The sequence below is a fragment of the Coregonus lavaretus genome, assembly GCF_964263955.1.
Source record: "Coregonus lavaretus genome assembly, chromosome: 27".
Taxonomy (NCBI): domain Eukaryota; kingdom Metazoa; phylum Chordata; class Actinopteri; order Salmoniformes; family Salmonidae; genus Coregonus; species Coregonus lavaretus.
In genome coordinates this window covers 43,891,029-43,916,202 of record NC_140014.1, presented here as the reverse complement: position 1 = coordinate 43,916,202, position 25,174 = coordinate 43,891,029, and the positions used below count along the sequence as shown (strand labels likewise).

The following is a 25,174-nucleotide window of genomic DNA, read 5'->3' as shown; positions in this document are numbered from 1 at the left end:
TAGTTACGCCAGCAACTTGGTGTGATGTCACGGTTGTATTTTGATTGTATTATTTGAGTTTTCCGAGAGTATTACCTCCAGAGGAGAGAGTTGGTTGTCTTGGACGTGCTTCTAGATATGTCCTCCCAGTCCTCTTGGGTTATTACTGTTTGCAGCTCATCTTCCCAATTAGTTACCACTATAATATTCTAATATTTTGTTACTTCTTCGATAATTCTGTATATGTGCCTCGGCATTTACCTGGTTCCATGCCTGTCGTTTCAAATGGAAACAAATGAGTGATAGTGGGGCAGAACAAGCAAGGAGGTGGGCGGAGCCAAGCACGAGCTAGCGAGATCCTATTGGTTCGTTTAGCATATATTTGCATATTTCCGTTAGGGAACGCCTACTCTGCGAAGTGCGGGTGTGACGCAATTCGCCTTCGCCCGTTCTAAACAACGCATTTATTTTTTTTATTTTTACTTTAGTAAAGGGTAAAAATCTAACAGGGTAAAGTCTGTCATAACAGATTTTTTGTTTTGGGAACAGAAAAACTGTATTGAGATCAAACGTTTCATCGATGAGAAAATCAGCAGAATGTCGGTGAAAATCCGTGTCGTTCCATCTTCTCCCACTGCCGGCCACTTCACAGGTACACATCCGGTGAAATATTTGTCTCGTTGATCCATCTGTGGTAAAAAAAAAACAACCGTTGGCTTCGCCTCTTCCTCTCACACGCTGACGTTCGGGAACACAGCCCAGAACCCATCTGGAGGAAACCCATCTGGAGGAAACCCATCTGGAGAAATCCATCTGGAGGAAACCCATCTGGAAGGGGAAGGGCAGCCGGGTCGATCCAGCGGCAAGACGGGAAGTGGATGAACTTGCGCCAGTAAACGAGGTATTTAAAGGTATTCTTGCTAAATGTACACGAGTTAGCTACATACAAGCGGTTCTCATTTTAGATTAGAAGAGTTTTGGGGGTAAGTTTGAAGAGCTGTGGTGAGAACTGTGTGTTTGTTTCATCGCTAGATAGAAGTAACGTTAGCTAGCTAGTTAGCCAACGTAGCTAACGTTCGCTAGTTTGATATACATGTTTTAGCTAATGTTAGTTATCTACCTAGTTAGTAGCTAACCTCATGCATACACAAACAAAAATAAAACAAGTTAGCCAAATACTTACATTTGTGTCTGAAGTAGCTAACGTTGACTAGCCACTTTTTCGCCAAACCAGTTAGCTAGCTAGTCAGTTGTGAACAGAGCCATGTGTGGGGCAAGGCTCTATCCTAAGCAAAGCTAACGTTAGCTTGCTAGCAAAACAATGGACTGGCTATGGCGGGTGTGTTTGTTGTTAGCCACGCATGTATTGACAGCCCCCTTGTTGTGCTGCGCTCACTTGAACAGGAAGGTGGTGCGGCGGTCCTTGTGGGCAAATTTTGTCATCAAAGTCTGGCACTTTCAAGACAACTGGGAACTCGGGGGAAAAAACAAGGTCGAATTATTACGTCAGTGATCTTCAGGTTGGAGCTCTAGAAAAATGCCTGAGTTACCGACTTGGAATTCCGAGTTGGATGACAGTTCAAAACGTGTTTTCCCAGTCGGAGCTAGTTTTTTTTCCCGAGTTCCCAGTTGTCTTGAACTCACTGAAGTCTGAGATTTCCCAGTTCCGAGTTTCCAGTTGTTTTGAATGCGGCAGAAGTCATGCTGGATTGACAGCAAGGCCAATGTATTCAATCTTTTCTGGCCGATGGCGTTGCATGTGAATGTTTATCCTTTTAAGCTTGGAAAAGAGACCCTTAAACCCAGACTTGGACCACACAACCACTCCACTGACTAGCACTGAGTTAGATATTTCTGTATATAATTTTCAATACATTTGCAAAAGTTTCTAAAAACATATTTTCACTTTGTCATTATGGGGTATTGTGTGTAGATCGGTGAGAATACAAATCTATTTAAACCATTTTGAATTCAGGCTGTAACAACAACATGTGGAATAACTAAAGTCGAGTGAACATTACTTTCCTGGGGATATTGTGCCTCATGTGGAGCAGTTGAAGGACAAACCGCACAGACAACCGCTAGAGTACATTTAAATGTAATTTTATTCAACATTGTACAGAATGTTTACATAATTTTGAAGGCATTAGTTTTAGGCTGTATACCAATTAATTGTGATGTGCAGTAGGAATGGGCAGTTCACGAACGATTCAATCTTTTTACTGATGCAAGAGTCAATTTGTTTCTCAGAGTGACTCAATTTTTACACTGAACAAAAATGTAAATGCAACATGTAAAGTGTTGGTCCCATGTTTCATGAGCTTAAATAAAAGATCCCAGAATTTTTACATATGCACAAAAAGCTTATTTCTCCCAAATTTGTTTACATCCCTGTTAGTGAGCATTTCTCCTTTGCCAAGATAATCCATCCACCTGACAGGTGTGGCATATCAAGAAGCTGATTAAACAGCGTGATCATTACACAGGTGCACCTTGTGTTGGTGACAATAAAAGGCCATTCTAAAATGTGCAGTTTTGTCACACAACACAATGCCACAGATGTCTCAAGTTTTGAGGGAGCATGCAATTGGCATGCTGACTGCAGGAATGTCCACCAGAGCTGTTGCCAGAGAATTTAATGTTCATTTCTCTACCATAAGCCGCCTCCAACGTTGTTTTAGAGAATTTGGCAGTACGTCCAACTGGCCTCACAACCGCTAACCACACCAGCCCAGGACCTCCACGTCCATCTTCTTCACCTGCGGGGTGGTCTAAGACCAGCCACCCGGACAGCTGATGAACGGTGGGTTTTTCTGCACAAACTTTCAGAAACCGTCTCAGGGAAGCTCACCTGCGTGCTCGTCATCCTCACCAGGGTCTTGACCTGACTGCAGTTTGGCTTTGTAACCTACTTCAGTGGGCAAATGGTCACCTTCGATGGCCACTGGCACGTTGGAGAAGTGTGCTCTTCACGGATGAATCCCGGTTTCAACTGTACTGGACAGATGGCAGACAAGCTTGTATGGCGTCGTGTGGTCGAGCGGTTTGCTGACATCAACGTTGTGAACAGAGTGCCCATGGTGGCGGAGGGGTTATGGTATGGGCAGGCAGGCATAAACTACGGACAACGAACACAATTGCATTTTATCAATGGCAATTAGAATGTGCAGAGATACCGTGACGAGATCCTGAGGCCCATTGTCGTGCCATTCATCCGCCGCCATCACCTCATGTTTCAGCATGATAATGCACTGCCCCATGTCGCAAGGATCTGTACACAGTTCCTGGAAGCTGAAAAATGTCCCAGTTCTTCCATGGCCTGCATACTCACCAGACATGTCACCAATTTAGCATGTTTGGGATGCTCTGGATAGACATGTACGACAGTATACAGCAACTTCGCACAGCCATTGAAGAGTAGTGGTGAAACATTCCACAGGCCACAATCAACAGCCTGATCAACTATGCAAAGGAGATGTGTCGCGCTGCATGAGGCAATGGTGGTCAGATACTGACTGGTTTTCTGATCCACAACCCTCTTTTTTAAACATATCTGTGACCAACAGATGCATATCTGCTTTCCCTGTTGTGAAATCCATAGATTAGGGCCTAATGAATTTATTTAAATTGACTGATTTCCTTATATGATCTGTAACTCAGTGAAATCTTTGAAATTGTTGCGTTTTTATGTTTTTGTTCAGTATAATAGTTCATTTGACAAGCGGGGTATACTATGAATCAGGTTTGAGCAGTTAGCGAGGTAACTTTGGTCAACTCTGAGTTAAACTCGGGATAACCGGTCACACGGAAGTGGCTCACCTTTTTAGCCTGGTAAATTTCTATGGCAACAAAACCTTCAGAACTAATCTGCTCCTGGGCAAGCTAACTCAACTTACCCTGAATGAAAATGTGGCACTAGCTTCTCCACTAGCCTCTCCACTAGCCTCTGCATTAGCCTCTCCACTAGCCTCTCCACTAGCCATGCATTAGCCTCTCCACTAGCCTCTCCACTAGCCATGCATTAGCCATGCATTAGCCTCTCCACTAGCTTCTCCACTAGCCTCTGCATTAGCTTCTCCACTAGCCATGCATTAGCCATGCATTAGACTCTCCACTAGCTTCTCCACTAGCCTCTGCATTAGCCTCTCCACTAGCCTCCGCTAGCCTCTCCACTAGCCTCCGCTAGCCTCTCCACTAGCCCTGCTGCGGGCTCTAGAGCTGTTCTATCAGCAGACTGGTCATCCAAATGGCACCCTATTCCCTATAAAATGCACTAATTTGTAAAAGTAGTGCACTATATATAGGGAATAGGACCATTTGGGATGTATGCTGGCTCTGGAATTAGACTGTGGCCTGACAGAGTCTGCTGCAGGGCTGGCATTCAGGGCAGGCCAGACGGGGTTGGGTGGCATGTTGAGGAAGAGCCAGCTAGACGTGGGAGGTGGGAAAGAGATGACCTCCGCTCCCCTCTGTCCCAGCTGATGGGGCTTTGCCAGCCCAGTAGCATGCACACACACTCTGCTGGGTCAGAGGATAGCTGGCCACTGGCAGCAGTCCTGCATGCTTGTAGGAAACATAATGTGGTCTACATGTATTTGGGCAGCTGGCGTTTATTTAGAATTGAGGCGGCAGTATTACACAAACAATTTGCCCAGTGTCCGTTCAGTCAGGGATGCTTTTTATACAGACTATTTTCACAAATTCTCCTTTTATTTCCTCCCAACAGTACGTAATGGCCTGATTTGAAACCCACCACCATCGTCCAACATGGGGAGAGAAAGGAAGTGCATCCTCTGTCAGATCGTATACAGCTCCAAACAGGTAAAACCGCTTCAAAGCCTCCTGGAAAGAAACTGAATGATTATCGGTCTACATGTGATTTATACAATTTTATTTTTATAGCGCTTTTCTAAAAACCTAAAGATTACGCTTTTATCACCATTACCTTTTTTTGTTTTGATAATATCATGCTGTCTTTTAGATATGAATGAACTAAAAGAGTTTCTGTCCTTGTCTCCCAGGAGATGGATGAGCATATGAAGAGTATGCTACATCACCGTGAACTGGAGAACCTGAAAGGCCGGTGAGAACTACCATCCTACTGAACTTACAGTAACTCAACCTGCACAGGTTGCACAAATTGTTGCACATTTAGCCTATTTTAGCCTGCAGAGCAAATTGGAATAGGTTTGCTTGAGATTAATGAATTTCCACAAATGTTTCAGGAGATGATGGTGCAACTGCTGTCAAGTCTTGTTGATCAGGAAAACCTTTCCGGCCCTAGACATTGGTCACGTGTGTGATTGGTCAATTGTGTGATTGGTCACGTGTGTGATTGGTCACGTGTGTGATTGGTCACGTGTGTGATTGGTCACGTGTGTGATTCGTCACGTGTGCCCAGCCTAGCATTATCTGGAAAATGGGTAGGGGCACAGCTGCCACAACTATGGCATATACATACAGCGAGGAGAACAAGTATTTGATACACTGCCGATTTTGCAGGTTTTCCTACTTACAAAGCATGTAGAGGTCTGTAATTTTTATCATATCATACACTTCAACTGTGAGAGACGGAATCTAAAACAAAAATCCAGAAAATCACATTGTATGATTTTTTAAAAAGTAATTAATTTGCATTTTATTGCATGACATAAGTATTTGATCACCTACCAACCAGTAAGAATTCCGGCTCTCACAGACTTTTTAGTTTTTCTTTAAGAAGCCCCCGTTCTCCACTCATTACCTGTATTAACTGCACCCGTTTGAACTCGTTACCTGTATAAAAGACACCTGTCCACACACTCAATCAAACAGACTCCAACCTCTCCACAATGGCCAAGACCAGAGAGCTGTGTAAGGACATCAGGGATAAAAATGTAGACCTGCACAAGGCTGGGATGGGCTACAGGACGATAGGCAAGCAGCTTGGTGAGAAGGCAACAACTGTTGGTGCAATTATTAGAAAATGGAAGAAGTTCAAGATGACGGTCAATCACCCTCGGTCTGGGGCTCAATGCAAGATCTCACCTCGTGGGGCATCAATGATCATGAGGAAGGTGAGGGATCAGCCCAGAACTACATGGCAGGACCTGGTCAATGACCTGAAGAGAGCTGGGACCACAGTCTCAAAGAAAACCATTAGTAACACACTACGCCGTCATGGATTAAAATCCTGCAGCGCACGCAAGGTCCCCCTGCTCAAGCCAGCGCATCTCCAGGCCCGTCTGAAGTTTGCCAATGACCATCTGGATGATCCAGAGGAGGAATGGGAGAAGGTCATGTGGTCTGATGAGACAAAAATAGAGCTTTTTGGTCTAAACTCCACTCGCCGTGTTTGGAGGAAGAAGAAGGATGAGTACAACCCCAAGAACACCACCCCAACCGTGAAGCATGGAGGTGGAAACATAATTATTTGGGGATGCTTTTCTGCAAAGGGGACAGGACGACTGCACCGTATTGAGGGGGAGGATGGATGGGGCCCATGTATCGTGAGATCTTGGCCAACAACCTCCTTCCCTCAGTAAGAGCATTGAAGGTGGGTCGTGGCTGGGTCTTCCAGCATGACAACGACCAGAACACACAGCCAGGGCAACTAAGGAGTGGCTCTGTAAGAAGCATCTCAAGGCCCTGGAGTGGCCTAGCCAGTCTCCAGACCTGAACCCAATAGAACATCTTTGGAGGTAGCTGAAAGTCTGTATTGCCCAGCGACAGCCCCAAACCTGAAGGATCTAGAGAAGGTCTGTGTGGAGGAGTGGGCCAAAATCCCTGCTGCAGTGTGTGCAAACCTGGTCAAGACCTACAGGAAACGTATGATCTCTGTAATTGCAAACAAAGGTTTCTGTACCAAATATTAAGTTCTGCTTTTCTGATGTATCAAATACTTATGTCATGCAATAAAATGCAAATTAATTACTTAAAAATCATACAATGTGATTTTCTGGATTTTTGTTTTAGATTCCGTCTCTCACAGTTGAAGTGTACATATGATAAAAATTACAGACCTCTACATGCTTTGTAAGTAGGAAAACCTGCAAAATCGGCAGTGGATCAAATACTTGTTCTCCCCACTGTATGTATAGACACAATCTGACTGGAACAACAGGCCAGGAACGGGGCCACTCGCAACGTGTCACGTTTGTCTGTTTAGGGTCTGCGTGTGAGATTTGGGATCTGACCTGGGCGTCTCTTCATTATCAGTTGAAGCTGTAGACTCAAACTAACAACAACAGGACCAACTGACTGGAACAACAGGCCCGACTGACTGGAACAACAGGACCAACTGACTGGAACAACAGGACCAACTGACTGGAACAACAGGCCCGACTGACTGGAACAACAGGACCAACTGACTGGAACAACAGGACCAACTGACTGGAACAACAGGCCCGACTGACTGGAACAACAGGACCAACTGACTGGAACAACAGGACCAACTGACTGGAACAACAGGACCAACTGACTGGAACAACTGACTGGAACAACAGGACCAACTGACTGGAACAACAGGACCAACTGACTGGAACAACAGGACCAACTGACTGGAACAACAGGACCAACTGACTGGAACAACAGGACCAACTGACTGGAACAACAGGCCCGGACCAACTGACTGGAACAACAGGCCCGGACCAACTGACTGGAACAACAGGCCCGGACCAACTGACTGGAACAACAGGACCAACTGACTGGAACAACAGGACCAACTGACTGGAACAACAGGACCAACTGACTGGAACAACAGGCCCGGACCAACTGACTGGAACAACAGGCCAGGACCAACTGACTGGAACAACAGGACCAACTGACTGGAACAACAGGACCAACTGACTGGAACAACAGGCCCGGACCAACTGACTGGAACAACAGGACCAACTGACTGGAACAACAGGACCAACTGACTGGAACAACAGGACCAACTGACTGGAACAACAGGACCAACTGACTGGAACAACAGGACCAACTGACTGGAACAACAGGCCCAACTGACTGGAACAACAGGCCCGGACCAACTGACTGGAACAACAGGACCAACTGACTGGAACAACAGGCCCAACTGACTGGAACAACAGGCCCGGACCAACTGACTGGAACAACAGGCCCGGACCAACTGACTGGAACAACAGGCCCAACTGACTGGAACAACAGGCCCGGACCAACTGACTGGAACAACAGGACCAACTGACTGGAACAACAGGACCAACTGACTGGAACAACAGGACCGGACCAACTGACTGGAACAACAGGACCAACTGACTGGAACAACAGGCCCAACTGACTGGAACAACAGGCCCGGACCAACTGACTGGAACAACAGGCCCGGACCAACTGACTGGAACAACAGGCCCAGACCAACTGACTGGAACAACAGGCCCGGCCCGACTGACTGGAACAACAGGCCCGGCCCGACTGACTGGAACAACAGGACCAACTGACTGGAACAACAGGACCAACTGACTGGAACAACAGGCCCGGACCGACTGACTGGAACAACAGGACCAACTGACTGGAACAACAGGCCCAACTGACTGGAACAACAGGACCAACTGACTGGAACAACAGGCCCAACTGACTGGAACAACAGGACCGACTGACTGGAACAACAGGCCCAACTGACTGGAACAACAGGCCCAACTGACTGGAACAACAGGCCCAACTGACTGGAACAACAGGCCCAGACCGACTGACTGGAACAACAGGCCCAACTGACTGGAACAACAGGCCCAGACCGACTGACTGGAACAACAGGCCCGGACCAACTGACTGGAACAACAGGCCCGGACCAACTGACTGGAACAACAGGACCAACTGACTGGAACAACAGGCCCGGACCGACTGACTGGAACAACAGGATCAACTGACTGGAACAACAGGCCCGGACCGACTGACTGGAACAACAGGCCCGGACCGACTGACTGGAACAACAGGACCAACTGACTGGAACAACAGGCCCAGACCGACTGACTGGAACAACAGGCCCAGACCGACTGACTGGAACAACAGGCCCGGACCAACTGACTGGAACAACAGGCCAGGACCAACTGACTGGAACAACAGGCCCGGACCGACCGACTTACTGGAACAACAGGCCCAGACCGACTGACTGACTGGAACAACAGGCCCGGACCAACTGACTGGAACAACAGGCCCGGACCGACCGACTTACTGGAACAACAGGCCCAGACCGACTGACTGACTGGAACAACAGGCCCGGACCGACTGACGTGGTCCTCTGTAGCTCAGCTGGTAGAGCACGGCGCTTGTAACGCCAAGGTAGTGGGTTCGATCCCCGGGACCACCCATACACAAAAATGTATGCACGCACGACTGTAAGTCGCTTTGGATAAAAGCGTCTGCTAAATGGCATATTAATATTATTATTATTATTAACAGGCCCGGACCGACGACCAACTGATTGCGGGTATATCCCTAATGACACCCTATTCCCTACATAGTGCACTACTTTAGACTAGAGCCCAATGGGCCTTGGTCAAATGAAGTGCACTAAATGGGAAATAGGGTGTTATGGGACGCAGTCTGCAACTATTTCAAGTGACTATGCTGGAGATTACTGAAATATGTGATGGCAGCGGGCAGGCTCTTAACCGTAACTAACATCTAGGGGAAAGGAGAGGGGAATGTGTTACAATTTAGCATACATTTGTTAGTTCTTGGTCTGGTTGTTTTTAAGATAAATAAGTACACTATATAATCATTAGTTCCTAGTCTAGTTGAGATGTAACTCTTGCTTATGAGTTTAAAATATTGTTCCTTAAAATTCATTAACATCTTTGTCATTGACAGTAAAATAGACGTTATCTTTTTTTTGTTATAAAGTCACGGCGAACCGATGAAAAACACGTTTGATTAGAGACACGCGAAGATATAGCCTGTATTGATTCACTGATTACATTATTGAACCCATTGTTTTTGCCTTCGTACCATTGCACAAGAAACAAACAGTACACTTCCAAATCAAACCCCAACCTTATCAATGAGTTAACAGAACGTCGGGGGGAGCCAATGACAGTGTCTTAGAGGTTGAACCGTAGCCAATAAAGTCATGGTACCTCTCAGCCCCTCTACAGTGGGACATTCTAGGAGAGGCGTCCCAAATGGCTCCCTATTCCCTTTGGAAAAGGGCTCTGGTCAAAAGTAGTGCACTATATAGGGAATAGGGTGCCATTCTCTGGTCTAAAGTAGTGCACTATATAGGGAATAGGGTGCCATTCTCTGGTCTAAAGTAGTGCACTATATAGGGAATAGGGTGCCATTCTCTGGTCTAAAGTAGTGCACTATATAGGGAATAGGGTGCCATTCTCTGGTCTAAAGTAGTGCACTATATAGGGAATAGGGTGCCATTCTCTGGTCTAAAGTAGTGCACTACATAGGGAATAGGGTGCCGTTTGGGACGCTGACTTCTGTGGTGAATTATCGACAGCTGCTGCTTGGCCAAGGGTCCGGTTACAACCAGCCTAATGATTGGTCCACAGCCTCAGCAGCTCCACAGTTGGGTATTCAGTGTGGATGAAGTGAAGACCGATACTGCAGTTGGGGGGGGTTGGGGGTTGTCTGAGGGACATAGCAGAAATAGAGAGAGGCTGGCTGAGCACAGCCCCAGAGCACAGCAGACTACCATCATGACAGCAGCAGAGCGCTAGGCTGAGGCCTCCTCCCCTCCCTGCCTGTGTCTCCACATAGCCCACCACACGACTGTGCTCCGTTAGCTGCCTGGATGGCTACGTAGTGGTGTACCGTGGGATAAATGTTACCATGCTACTGACGCACAGCCTCCTGCCTCCGCCAAACTGCCACCACCGGCCCGCTGGAAACGACTAGAAGAGCAGATGAAGACTTAACCAGCAGATCGTAACTCTTTATTTTTCTTAAACGACAGAAAATAATACGTCAGTTTGCCTCCTGATCTCCGAAGAAGAGTATAAGAAACCGGAAGAGCATTTTTTTTTTTTTATAAGGATTGTTGAGGAATATAATATACCTTTTTAAACCTAGAGCCTGTATTGTCCAAGGCTCTGCAGACGAACAGGGAGACCAGACCAGACCAGTTGTTACTTGTCAGGTGTGACTAGAAGCAGATATCACCATGCCAGAGGGGGTTATTGAGCGCCCACTGTCCCCTTCCCTCCCCAGGGACTGTGGCCATGAGTGCCGGGTGTGCCGGGTGACCATGGTGAGCCTAACGGACTACGCCAACCACATCTCCAGCAGGGTGCACAAGCAGCGCGTGGAGACGGCGGAACGGGAGGGTGCGGGGAACGACCAGGAAGAGGAGTACTTCGACAAGGAACTGGTCAAACTGATCGAGAACCGGAAGGAACTCATCAGGTAAGAGAGGATGATTTTTGTTTGTCTGTCTGCTAAAGGTTCTCATCTAACTCTGCTGAGTAGGGAACATGGGTGCTAAGAACGTCTCAATGGTCATAGTCTGATCATAATGTAGAAACCAAACGTTGTTGTTTGTCTGAGGTTTGGTCTGTCTGTCTGGACTAGTGGACCATGTATAGTCACATTCTGTGTGATGGTGGTCAAGGCTTCTCATTTAGCTGTGACGTGAACCATACATGCAGCTCATAGAGGTAGGTAGAGAGGCCTCTAGATGAATACAAGGCATCATGCATGTCACACACGCCGTAATGGCACAGCGACAAAGATCAGTCCTCTTTTATATCTCTATGGTTGCTGCTCATAGAGCCCAGGGCGGAGGGAGGGAGGGAGGGAGGGAGGGGTCACATGTCAGAGTTACGGACTAAAAAAAGCATTACAGTCACAGCACCCTCTCACCCTCTCTCCCTCTCTACAGCCCGGCAACATTCCACACCATGCCCTCTATGGCTTCTAGAAGGTGTTCACAGAAACCGTCCTCTCACTGACCTAATTAATGTATAGGAGTTGAAAACCGTCCTCTCACTGACCTAATTAATATATAGGAGTTGAAAACCGTCCTCTCACTGGCCTAATTAATATATAGGAGTTGAAAACCGTCCTCTCACTGGCCTAATTAATATATAGGAGTGGAAAACCGTCCTCTCACTGACCTAATTAATATATAGGAGTTGAAAACCGTCCTCTCACTGGCCTAATTAATATATAGGAGTGGAAAACCGTCCTCTCACTGACATAATATATAGGAGTTGAAAACCGTCCTCTCACTGACCTAATTAATATATAGGAGTTGAAAACCGTCCTCTCACTGACCTAATTAATGTATAGGAGTGGAAAACCGTCCTCTCACTGACTTAATTAATGTATAGGAGTTGAAAACCGTCCTCTCACTGGCCTAATTAATGTATAGGAGTTGAAAACCGTCCTCTCACTGACCTAATTAATATATAGGAGTTGAAAACCGTCCTCTCACTGACCTAATTAATATATAGGAGTTAAACCGTCCTCTCACTGACCTAATTAATATATAGGAGTGGAAAACCGTCCTCTCACTGACTTAATTAATGTATAGGAGTTGAAAACCGTCCTCTCACTGACCTAATTAATATATAGGAGTTTAACCGTCCTCTCACTGACTTAATTAATGTATAGGAGTTGAAAACCGTCCTCTCACTGACCTAATTAATATATAGGAGTTGAAAACCGTCCTCTCACTGACCTAATTAATATATAGGAGTTTAACCGTCCTCTCACTGGCCTGATGTATAGGAGTTGAAAACCGTCCTCTCACTGGCCTGATGTATAGGAGTGGAAAACCGTCCTCACTGGCCTGATGTATAGGAGTGGAAAACCGTCCTCACTGGCCTGATGTATAGGAGTTGAAAACCGTCCTCACTGGCCTAATTTAATGAATAGGAGTGGAAAACCGTCCTCACTGGCCTGATGTATAGGAGTGGAAAACCGTCCTCACTGGCCTGATGTATAGGAGTGGAAAACCGTCCTCACTGGCCTGATGTATAGGAGTTGAAAACCGTCCTCACTGGCCTAATTTAATGAATAGGAGTGGAAAACCGTCCTCTCACTGGCCTGATGTATAGGAGTTGAACATATGTTTGGTTTTGGGGCATCTCAACTTAGTAATAGATGATAATGATAGCTGATTATAAAGATATTGATAAGTTATCATTTTTTATATTGATAATATTGATAGATAATAATAGCACTGAATGTTGCCTATAGAATGTATGCTGTGTCACTCAGTTTCTGCATTGCACCAGAAACTGCAGCCATGATCACGGGCTGCCAAGATCACGGTGCTGCCAAGATCACGGTGCTGCCAAGATCACGGGGCTGCCAAGATCACGGGGCTGCCAAGATCACGGGGCTGCCAAGATCACGGGGCTGCCAAGATCACTGGCTTAACCTTTCTGAAGAGAGGGCTGAGTCACAGAGAACATAGCGGCGGTAGGATGTTCAGTTGGAAACACATCGGCCTTCCATAGACCTTTGACCTGTGTTTCTGACCTACATATTATATGCCACAGGTTCCACACAGCGTTGAAAGACTAAAGGCCAGGGGATCATCAACTCAATTCTTGAGCGGATGGTTGGGGGTCCGGAACATAATTACAAATAGCAATTACAAAATGCAAATTGACCGCAAGAAGCCCAAACAGATATAATATTTGACTAAAACACAATTATAAATCCAGCTTACGTTTTTTTTAAATGATCACGTGTCTCTCTAATTAATCTTAAGAGGCCGAAAGGATGTTTGAGCCTTGTCCAACTAGAGCAGTAGGGGAAGGTGTGTTACGATCGTCACCAGCAGCAGTTGGCTTGCAGCTGTCCCTGTCCCCCGCGTCACCAGCAGCAGTTGGCTTGCAGCTGTCCCTGTCCCCCGCGTCACCAGCAGCAGTTGGCTTGCAGCTGTCCCTGTCCCCCGCGTCACCAGCAGCAGTTGGCTTGCAGCTGTCCCTGTACCCCGCGTCACCAGCAGCAGTTGGCTTGCAGCTGTCCCTGTCCCCCGCGTTACGATCGTCACCAGCAGCAGTTGGCTTGCAGCTGTCCCTGTCCCCCCGCGTCACCAGCAGCAGTTGGCTTGCAGCTGTCCCTGTCCCCCGCGTTTAACACTCTGGGCTTGGGCCCGTCCCAAATGCCACCCTATTTCCTATATAGTGCACTACTTTCGACCAGATACCCGAGGCCTCATGGGGGTTAGCACTCTGGGGCCCGTACCAATTAACACCCTATTCCTTATAGTGCACTGGAACCTGGTCAAAAGTAGTGCACTATACAGGGTGCCATTTGGCATGCACCCTGGGGCACAGGAGGACCATGCCAAAACTCTGGGGGGGAAATAGATATTGTTGCTAGGCAGACTTTCAAATGTCACAATTAGTACAGTTACATGCACATAATAATACATTTTTATTGTGAATAGTCAGATTTTTAATATAATAGTTTAATTTGAATGTTTACGTGCTTTGCAAGAAGAACGATTTCTCTAATAATCCTGTTTTTACATGGACACGTCTGAAATCAGGCTACCTGATGGAGATTTTCTGCATTGATCAAAAGTCCAATCAATTTAAACGTTCTGCCACAGCGACCATGTTATTTTTGGGAAGCCTATTTGATTCTGAGTTCGATGCAAACGTTCAGTTTTTCCGAAACTCACATCAGTGGCTTTATAGGAGGGAAGCTTACTCTGCTGATACAGGCACATATCAAACACGCCGCTGGAACTCTGATCCACATGTCCTAATCATTTGAAAGATTGCTCAGAAAATCAGCTGTTTTAATCCGCGTATGCTTACTTCGATGTTGACCATACGGCAGATTTTACGATAAGCAGAGTAAGGTGTTTGCATGACTAATGCCATATTCGGGCCTACTGCCATAATCATTTAAATATTGAATTATTAGTGTGCACGTGAACGTACTACCTGTCATCAAACCACAGATCATGAAGCCCCTGTAGACTAGATCTATGAATGATTATTTCCTGGACAGTCTCCAATGTTCCAGTACAATCCCATGGTGCCACAGTAGTAGTTATATCATGAAGGGTAGCATTTAATGAACTGGGGCTTGTTGTGAGTGAGCTTTGACTTACACTTGTGTTTTCTCTCATCTCTCTAGGAGAGAGGAGGAGGAGAGGAGGAGAGAGGAGCAGGAGAGGAGCAGGAGAGAGGAGGAGGAGAAGAGGAGAGAGGAGGAGGAGAGGAGGAGAGAGGAGGAGGAGCGGAGGAGACAGCAGCAACAGATCCAGAAGTGGAGTGACGCACGGCAGTACTTCTGCCAGAAGGGGGCGTCGTGGGGCTGGAGAGACCCCAGCAACACCCCTCCACCACCCCCTCCTCGAAAATGCAAAGGGCCCGCCTGGCAGGGGTGCTGGGACTGGAGCTCAATCCCCGCTGGGGGTCCAGGTCCATGGGGGACCCAGGAGGACATCAGGTTTAACTGGCACAACAGGAAACAGGGCCGCAGCGCCACCTGGCACGCCCAGCAACCACCCAACTTCTCCAAGTGGAGCGCTGGAGGGAGGGGCAGCGGCAGCCTGCACAGCAGGGAGGGAACCAATAAGAGATGGGAGCAGGAGGTGTATCTCCACCCCCCAGCCCAGCAGCAGAGAGGAGGGAGGGGACCCTGGCAGCAGAACAGCAGAGGAGGTGGTACCACCGGTCTATACAGCAGCAGCAGCAGCAGAGGGGGTAACAGACCGCCTGGTCTGCTTGCTGACCCTGTCATGAGAGAAGGGCTGAGTAGCACAGAGTCTCTTCACAGGATGGACTTCACCAGCGACCAGCTGGCTCCAGCCGGGTCCTTCGACCATCTCCGTCAAGACGGTCAGGATGACGGTAGGAAGGGTGGACACCAGAACATGGCCCAGGAAGGGCCAGGCGGTGGAGCAGAACGAGATCGTAACAGCGTCATGGGGATGGGGCCCAAGGCGTTTGGTAGTAATCCTAAACTAGACAAGGCCTGTCGCTGGTCACCTTATCCGTCCCATAAGGAGACTCACCCCCACCCTCATCCTCCCCCCTCAGAGAGGCACCCAAAGGGTCCTCCTCCTCCCCCAACCCTCCAGACCCAGACCCCCCAGATCCCCTCGGCCCAGGGCAGAGATGTGGACCTGAGGCCCAGACGCGACATAGCGCTGGAGCCCCACTGCTCCTCGGGTCTGAAGCCGACCCAGTCCAGATGGGACCAGCGAGCAGCACCGCAGCAGAGGTCTCCTGATCACATTGTAGAAGGGGGGGAACACAGGAAGCGTAGAGACGTCTCTACCAGGAACAGTCTGAGGACAGACTCCTCCTCCTCTGGGTCCACCTCCACAAGACGGAGGGCAGCTAAGCCATCAGAGTGCCTTGAGAAGGGCCTGTCCTTCCCTTTTACTACCAGCCCCAAGACCCACCTCAGTGGGGCCTCCAGCCCCACCCACAACCTAGCCCCCAGTCCCAAGACCCACCTCAGTAGGGCCTCCAGCCCCACCCTCAACCTAGCCCCCAGCCCCAAGACCCACCTCAGTGGGGCCTCCAGCCCCACCCTCAACCTAGCCCCCAGCCCCAAGACCCACCTCAGTGGGGCCTCCAGCCCCAAGACCCACCTCAGTGGGGCCTCCAGCCCCAAGACCCACCTCAGTAGGGCCTCCAGCCCCACCCTCAACCTAGCCCCCAGTCCCAAGACCCACCTCAGTGGGGCCTCCAGCCCCAAGACCCACCTCAGTGGGGCCTCCAGCCCCAAGACCCACCTCAGTGGGGCCTCCAGCCCCAAGACCCACCTCAGTGGGGCCTCCAGCCCTAGCCCCTCTACCACCCCCAGCACCCAGCTGAGCCGAGCCTCCAGCCAGGACTCGGACCAGCCCGGGTCGTCCAGACACAGCAGCCAGGATTTGGGGAGGAGGCTGGGATCAAAGTCCTCTACCCCACAGCAGGACCAGGAGCAGCAGCTGGCTGAGATGCTGAGGAGAGCCAAGGAGACGCTGCTAGACAAGAGGAGCTCCGTGGATCTGCCTGCTGCTGACCACAGGACGGAGCGAGAGAAGACAACGAACTCTAACGACCAGAGGATGGAGAACGGGGAGAGGAAGACGGTGCTACACATCGAGGAACCGCAGCAGCAGGTGGAGAGCTCTGAGGGCGTCAAGGTCAGAGCCAACAACAACAGACAGAATAGAAGGAAGACCTCTAGACAGACCAGACAGGACAGAGCTAGCAGCAGCGCTAACCCAGCTGGGGACAGTGAGACGTCTCCCTCAGACAATCACCTTTCTGTCCAGTCTGTCCAGGTCAGCACCTCCACCATGGAGTCCCCAGGTGGGGCTGCGCTCTCTCTCTCTCCCAGGGTGGCTGGTGATGGAGATGGAGAGGAGGCCATGGAGGTAGCAGACGCAGGGTTGTGGTCAGACAGTGACCCCTTGAGAACCATCGACCCTAACCTTGACCTCCACACGACCTCTGACCCCTCCTCAGGCTCCACCCTGACCAAACCCAGCCTACCCCTCGCCCTAAAGAGGGACCTCACCCGACACATCGGCTCCAAGACCAAGAGCGGCAGCCACGAGCCCAATCTGAACATCGCCCGGCGGATCAGGAATGTGAGCGGGACGAGGAGAGGGGATGCGGAGAAGGATTCGGGTCTGAAGCCGACGTTAAGACAGCTCATCAGCTCCTCGGGGTCACGGCGCTGTGTCAACTGGGACCAGGTGTACCAGGAAGTCCACAGGAAGAAGCAGGAGCAGGGGAAAGGCATGCCCAGGTGAGAGGTCATCTGGAGCAGGATGTATGACGCATCTCATAGTAGCCTTTTAGATTAGTAATATACACTGAGTGTACAAAACATTAAGAACGCCTGCTCTTTCCATGACATAAGACTGACCCGGTGAATCCAGGTGAAACCTATGGATCCCTTATTGATGTCACTTGTTAAATCCACTTCAATCAGTGTAGATGAAGGGGAGGAGACAGGTTAAAGAAGGATTTTTAAGCCTTGAGACAACTGAGACATGGATTGTGTATGTGTGCCATTCAGAGGGTGAATGGGCAAGACAAAAGATTTAAGTGCCTTTTGAACGGGGTATGGTAGTAGGTGCCAGGGGCACCGGTTTGTGTCGAATTGCATTCGCTGTTGGGTTTTTCACGCTCAACAGTTTCCTGTGTGTATCATGAATGGTCCACCACCCAAAGGACATCCAGCCAACTTGACACAACCGTGGGAAGCATTGGAGTCAACATGGGGCCAGAATCCCTGTGGAACGCTTTGGACACCTTGTAGAGTCCATGCCCCGATGAATTGAGGCTGTTCTGAGGGCAAAAGGGGGCGCAACTCAATATCAGGAAGGTGTTCCTAATGTTTGGTATAGTCAGTGTATGGTGATTTTAGAGGTAAGGGGTACCTGATCCCAGATCAGCACTGCTACTCTAAGATGCTTGAAACAGACAGTTTATTAGGTACACCCCCCCGTTCACCAAAATGGTTCGCTCCTACAGACAGTTTATTAGGTACACCCCCCCGTTCACCAAAATGGTTCGCTCCTACAGACAGTTTATTAGGTACAACACCCCGTTCACCAAAATGGTTCGCTCCTACAGACAGTTTATTAGGTACACCCCCCCGTTCACCAAAATGGTTCGCTCCTACAGACAGTTTATTAGGTACACCCCCCCGTTCACCAAAATGGTTCGCTCCTACAGACAGTTTATTAGGTACAACACCCCGTTCACCAAAATGGTTCGCTCCTACAGACAGTTTATTAGGTACACCCCCCCGTTCACCAAAATGGTTCCCTCCTACAGACAGTTTATTAGGTACAACACCCCGTTCACCAAAATGGTTCGCTCCTACAGACAGTTTATTAGGTACACCCCCCCGTTCACCAAAATGGTTCCCTCCTACAGACAGTTTATTAGGTACAACACCCCGTTCACCAAAATGGTTCGCTCCTACAGACAGTTTATTAGGTACAACACCCCGTTCACCAAAATGGTTCCCTCCTACAGACAGTTTATTAGGTACAACACCCCGTTCACCAAAATGGTTCGCTCCTACAGACAGTTTATTAGGTACAACACCCCGTTCACCAAAATGGTTCCCTCCTACAGACAGTTTATTAGGTACACCCCCCCGTTCACCAAAATGGTTCGCTCCTACAGACAGTTTATTAGGTACACCCCCCCGTTCACCAAAATGGTTCCCTCCTACAGACAGTTTATTAGGTACACCCCCCCGTTCACCAAAATGGTTCCCTCCTACAGACAGTTTATTAGGTACAACACCCCGTTCACCAAAATGGTTCGCTCCTACAGACAGTTTATTAGGTACAACACCCCGTTCACCAAAATGGTTCCCTCCTACAGACAGTTTATTAGGTACAACACCCCGTTCACCAAAATGGTTCGCTCCTACAGACAGTTTATTAGGTACAACACCCCGTTCACCAAAATGGTTCCCTCCTACAGACAGTTTATTAGGTACACCCCCCCGTTCACCAAAATGGTTCCCTCCTACAGACAGTTTATTAGGTACACCCCCCGTTCACCAAAATGGTTCCCTCCTACAGACAGTTTATTAGGTACACCCCCCCGTTCACCAAAATGGTTCCCTCCTACAGACAGTTTATTAGGTACACCCCCCCGTTCACCAAAATGGTTCCCTCCTACAGACAGTTTATTAGGTACACCCCCCCGTTCACCAAAATGGTTCCCTCCTACAGACAGTTTATTAGGTACACCCCCCCGTTCACCAAAATGGTTCCCTCCTACAGACAGTTTATTAGGTACACCCCCCCGTTCACCAAAATGGTTCCCTCCTACAGACAGTTTATTAGGTACACCCCCCCGTTCACCAAAATGGTTCCCTCCTACAGACAGTTTATTAGGTACAACACCCCGTTCACCAAAATGGTTCCCTCCTACAGACAGTTTATTAGGTACACCCCCCCGTTCACCAAAATGGTTCGCTCCTACAGACAGTTTATTAGGTACACCCCCCCGTTCACCAAAATGGTTCCCTCCTACAGACAGTTTATTAGGTACACCCCCCCGTTCACCAAAATGGTTCCCTCCTACAGACAGTTTATTAGGTACACCCCCCCGTTCACCAAAATGGTTCCCTCCTACAGACAGTTTATTAGGTACACCCCCCCGTTCACCAAAATGGTTCCCTCCTACAGACAGTTTATTAGGTACACCCCCCCGTTCACCAAAATGGTTCGCTCCTACAGACAGTTTATTAGGTACACCCCCCCGTTCACCAAAATGGTTCCCTCCTACAGACAGTTTATTAGGTACACCCCCCCGTTCACCAAAATGGTTCCCTCCTACAGACAGTTTATTAGGTACACCCCCCCGTTCACCAAAATGGTTCCCTCCTACAGACAGTTTATTAGGTACACCACCCCGTTCACCAAAATGGTTCGCTCCTACAGACAGTTTATTAGGTACAACACCCCGTTCACCAAAATGGTTCGCTCCTACAGACAGTTTATTAGGTACAACACCCCGTTCACCAAAATGGTTCGCTCCTACAGACAGTTTATTAGGTACACCACCCCGTTCACCAAAATGGTTCGCTCCTACAGACAGTTTATTAGGTACACCACCCCGTTCACCAAAATGGTTCGCTCCTACAGACAGTTTATTAGGTACAACACCCCGTTCACCAAAATGCTTCGCTCCTACAGACAGTTTATTAGGTACAACACCCCGTTCACCAAAATGCTTCGCTCCTACAGACAGTTTATTAGGTACAACACCCCGTTCACCAAAATGGTTCCCTCCTACAGACAGTTTATTAGGTACACCCCCCCCGTTCACCAAAATGGTTCCCTCCTACAGACAGTTTATTAGGTACAACACCCCGTTCACCAAAATGGTTCGCTCCTACAGACAGTGAGTCACGTGGCCGTGGCTTGCTATATACAGCTGGCAGACAGGCATCGAGGCATTCAGTTACTGTTCCATTGAACGTTAGAATGGTCAAAACGAGTGACCTAAGCGACTGAGCGTGGTATGATCGTCGGTGCCAGACGCGCCGGATCCATTATCTCAAACAGCCGGCCTCCTGGGCTTTTCATGCACGAGTGTCTAGGGTTTACCGAGAATGGTGCGGCAAACAAAACACATCCGGTCAGCGGCAGTCCTGTGGGCGAAAACAGCTTGTTGATGAGAGGTCGAAGGAGAATGCAGCAGACGACCACACCGGGTTCCACTCCTATCAGCTAAAAACAAGAAGAAGTTGCTCCAGTGGGCACGCCGTCACCAACACTGGACAACTGAGGAGTGGAAAAACATTGCCTGGTCCGACGAATCCCGGTTCCTGTTGCATCATGCTGATGGCAGAGTCAGGATTTGGCGTAAGCAGCATGAGTCCATGGCCCCATCCTGTCTGGTGTCAGCGGTACAGATTGATGGCGGTAGTGGAATGGTGTGGGGAATGGCCCCATCCTGTCTGGTGTCAGCAGTACAGGCTGGTGGCGGTAGTGTAATGGTGTGGAGCAGTACAGGCTGGTGGCGGTAGTGTAATGGTGTGGAGCAGTACAGGCTGGTGGCGGTAGTGTAATGGTGTGGGGAATGTTTTCCTGGCACGTGTTAGGTCCCTTGATACCAATTGATCAACGTTTGACATGCCCCGAAGAATTGTACTGTGCTATAGGCAAAGGGGGGTCCGACCCGATACTGAAACCTTGACTTTTGAAGACCTTTAACAGTAGTCTAGGTACCAGTCTGTTTCTCCTCTCTTTATGGAATCCATAATGCCCGGCTTGACAAGGACAATAGAGTAGACAAAAGCACTTAGAGATCTGGGACCTTTTTAAAAGTACACGTGTCCTGTTCTGTCAGTCGTGTTAAATATCTGTCGAGTTGATGGTAATGGCTGACTTAACGTGAGATGTATCCTGTCTGTCTTGTCAGGTTTGGTATAGAGATGGTGTCCTGTGACCAGGAGGGGTTGAGCCAGGAGGAAGAAGACATCCCTCTGACCGAGGGGTTCCAGTGGGAGACGCTCTTCGGCCTCGGAGACTCTGGACCTTCCCTCGCCCCCGTGACTCCTCGCAAACGCAGCCTCTCGGAGAGCAGCGTGGCTCCTGACCGCTCGTCCGCCAACCTCTCCTCTCTCTTCGGGGGTCAGACCCAGGGTCAGGCGATGCCGGGGGAGAGGGCACCCAGAGATGGGGCTGGCAGGGCAGGGAAACTAAGCTCAGAGCAGCAAAGCTCCTCGTCCTTCGGAGACCCCGAGCAGCCTGAGGTGGAGGGGACACAGTGTGAGGACAGAGCACAGAGAGAAGTACAGGGGCCACTAGCACAGGGGCCACCAGGGGCCCTGGTCCAGCAGAGACCTGACTCAGTGATGGGGGACAGCAGCTCCGGGACGGAGCAGAACGATACGCAGGGAGCCAGGACCAAACGACGAGCAGCTGGGGACATTCCTCATTTAGAGAGGAAGAATAAAAGAATGAAGGTCAAGTCCAAGAAAGGTGAACTCAGCACACGTGACAGCAGCACGCCGTCTATAATAATACGTGACAGCAGCACGCTGTCTATAATAATACGTGACAGCAGCACGCCGTCTATAATAATACGTGACAGCAGCACGCTGTCTATAATAATACGTGACAGCAGCACGCTGTCTATAATGATACGTGACAGCAGCACGCCGTCTATAATAATACGTGACAGCAGCACGCTGTCTATAATAATACGTGACAGCAGCACGCTGTCTATAATGATACGTGACAGCAGCATGCTGTCTATAATAATACGTGACAGCAGCACGCTGTCTATAATGATAGGTGACAGCAGCACGCTGTCTATAATAATACGTGACAGCAGCACGCTGTCTATAATGATACGTGACAGCAGCACGCTGTCTATAATGATACGTGACAGCAGCACGCTGTCTATAATAATACGTGACAGCAGCACGCTGTCTATAATAATACGTGACAGCAGCACGCTGTCTATAATGATACGTGACAGCAGCACGCTGTCTATAATAATACGTGACAGCAGCACGCCGTCTATAATGATAGGTGACAGCAGCACGCCGTCTATAATGATACGTGACAGCAGCACGCCGTCTATAATGATACGTGACAGCAGCACGCCGTCTATAATAATACGTGACAGCAGCACGCCGTCTATAATGATACGTGACAGCAGCACGCTGTCTATAATGATACGTGACAGCAGCACGCTGTCTATAATGATACGTGACAGCAGCACGCCGTCTATAATGATACGTGACAGCAGCACGCTGTCTATAATAATACGTGACAGCAGCACGCTGTCTATAATGATACGTGACAGCAGCACGCCGTCTATAATAATACGTGACAGCAGCACGTTGTCTATAATGATACGTGACAGCAGCACGCCGTCTATAATGATACGTGACAGCAGCACGCTGTCTATAATGATACGTGACAGCAGCACGCCGTCTATAATAATACGTGACAGCAGCACGCTGTCTATAATGATACGTGACAGCAGCACGCTGTCTATAATGATACGTGACAGCAGCACGCTGTCTATAATGATACGTGACAGCAGCACGCTGTCTATAATGATACGTGACAGCAGCACGCTGTCTATAATGATACGTGACAGCAGCACGCTGTCTATAATGATAGGTGACAGCAGCACGCCGTCTAATGATACGTGACAGCAGCACGCTGTCTATAATAATACGTGACAGCAGCACGCTGTCTATAATAATACGTGACAGCAGCACGCTGTCTATAATAATACGTGACAGCAGCACGCTGTCTATAATAATACGTGACAGCAGCACGCTGTCTATAATAATACGTGACAGCAGCACGCTGTCTATAATAATACGTGACAGCAGCACGCTGTCTATAATAATACGTGACAGCAGCACGCCGTCTATAATGATACGTGACAGCAGCACGCCGTCTATAATAATACGTGACAGCAGCACGCCGTCTATAATAATACGTGACAGCAGCACGCCGTCTATAATAATACGTGACAGCAGCACGCTGTCTATAATAATACGTGACAGCAGCACGCCGTCTATAATAATACGTGACAGCAGCACGCCGTCTATAATAATACGTGACAGCAGCACGCTGTCTATAATAATACGTGACAGCAGCACGCTGTCTATAATAATACGTGACGGCAGCACGCCGTCTATAATAATACGTGACGGCAGCACGCTGTCTATAATAATACGTGACGGCAGCACGCTGTCTATAATAATACGTGACAGCAGCACGCTGTCTATAATGATACGTGACAGCAGCACGCTGTCTATAATGATACGTGACAGCAGCACGCCGTCTATAATGATACGTGACAGCAGCACGCCGTCTATAATGATACGTGACAGCAGCACGCCGTCTATAATAATACGTGACAGCAGCCTGCTGTCTATAATAATACGTGACAGCAGCACGCCGTCTATAATAATACGTGACAGCAGCCTGCTGTCTATAATAATACGTGACAGCAGCACGCTGTCTATAATGATAAGTGACAGCAGCACGCCGTCTATAATAATACGTGACAGCAGCCTGCTGTCTATAATGATACGTGACAGCAGCACGCTGTGTATAATGATACGTGACAGCAGCACGCCGTCTATAATGATACGTGACAGCAGCACGCTGTCTATAATGATACGTGACAGCAGCACGCCGTCTATAATGATACGTGACAGCAGCACGCTGTCTATAATAATACGTGACAGCAGCACGCCGTCTATAATAATACGTGACAGCAGCACGCCGTCTATAATAATACGTGACGGCAGTCCAATCCAGATGGTCATGGCTCAGGTCCAAGTCTTTTTCTCGCTCAGTAAACCATTTTATTCTGTTTTATTGTTCTCCAGAGCGTGTGCAGTTGGAACAACTCCTGGCTGTGTCTCTCAGAGAGGAGGATCTGAGCCGGTCTCTACAGGGGGTCGACATCAGCCTGATCCAGGCCAGGGCTGCTCTTCAGACTGCCTACATGGAGGTCCAGCGCCTCTTAGTGGTCAAACAGCAGGTATTACATCTTCACCCCCAGCCTATAATAATAATAAAAATAATAATAATAATAATATGCCATTTAGCAGATGCTTTTATCCAAAGCGACTTACAGTCATGTGTGCATACATTTTTTTTTGTGTGTATGGGTGGTCCCGGGGATCGAACCCACTACCCTGGCGTTACAAGCGCCCTGCTCTACCAGCTGAGCTACAGAGGACCACAGTGGCCCTGTCGGATTCCATAAATTTCAGTTGAAAAATGACATCATTAATCCGAGTGACGATCATAAAG

General features: G+C 48.7%; 1 protein-coding gene across 1 annotated transcript in view; it reads left to right on the top strand.

Annotated features, from left to right (window-relative positions):
* Positions 1-500: 500 nt before the first annotated feature.
* znf106a (zinc finger protein 106a) overlaps positions 501-25,174 on the top strand; it is a 53,841-nt gene continuing 29,167 nt past the window's right edge. Inside the window, exons 1-7 of the mRNA XM_084144201.1 lie at positions 501-880; positions 4,706-4,800; positions 5,001-5,062; positions 11,128-11,322; positions 15,025-17,643; positions 21,798-22,360; positions 24,745-24,899. Coding sequence (XP_084000327.1) covers positions 4,747-4,800; positions 5,001-5,062; positions 11,128-11,322; positions 15,025-17,643; positions 21,798-22,360; positions 24,745-24,899 — 3,648 coding nt within the window. The 5' untranslated portion in view covers positions 501-880; positions 4,706-4,746. The remainder of the gene's footprint in view (positions 881-4,705; positions 4,801-5,000; positions 5,063-11,127; positions 11,323-15,024; positions 17,644-21,797; positions 22,361-24,744; positions 24,900-25,174) is intronic.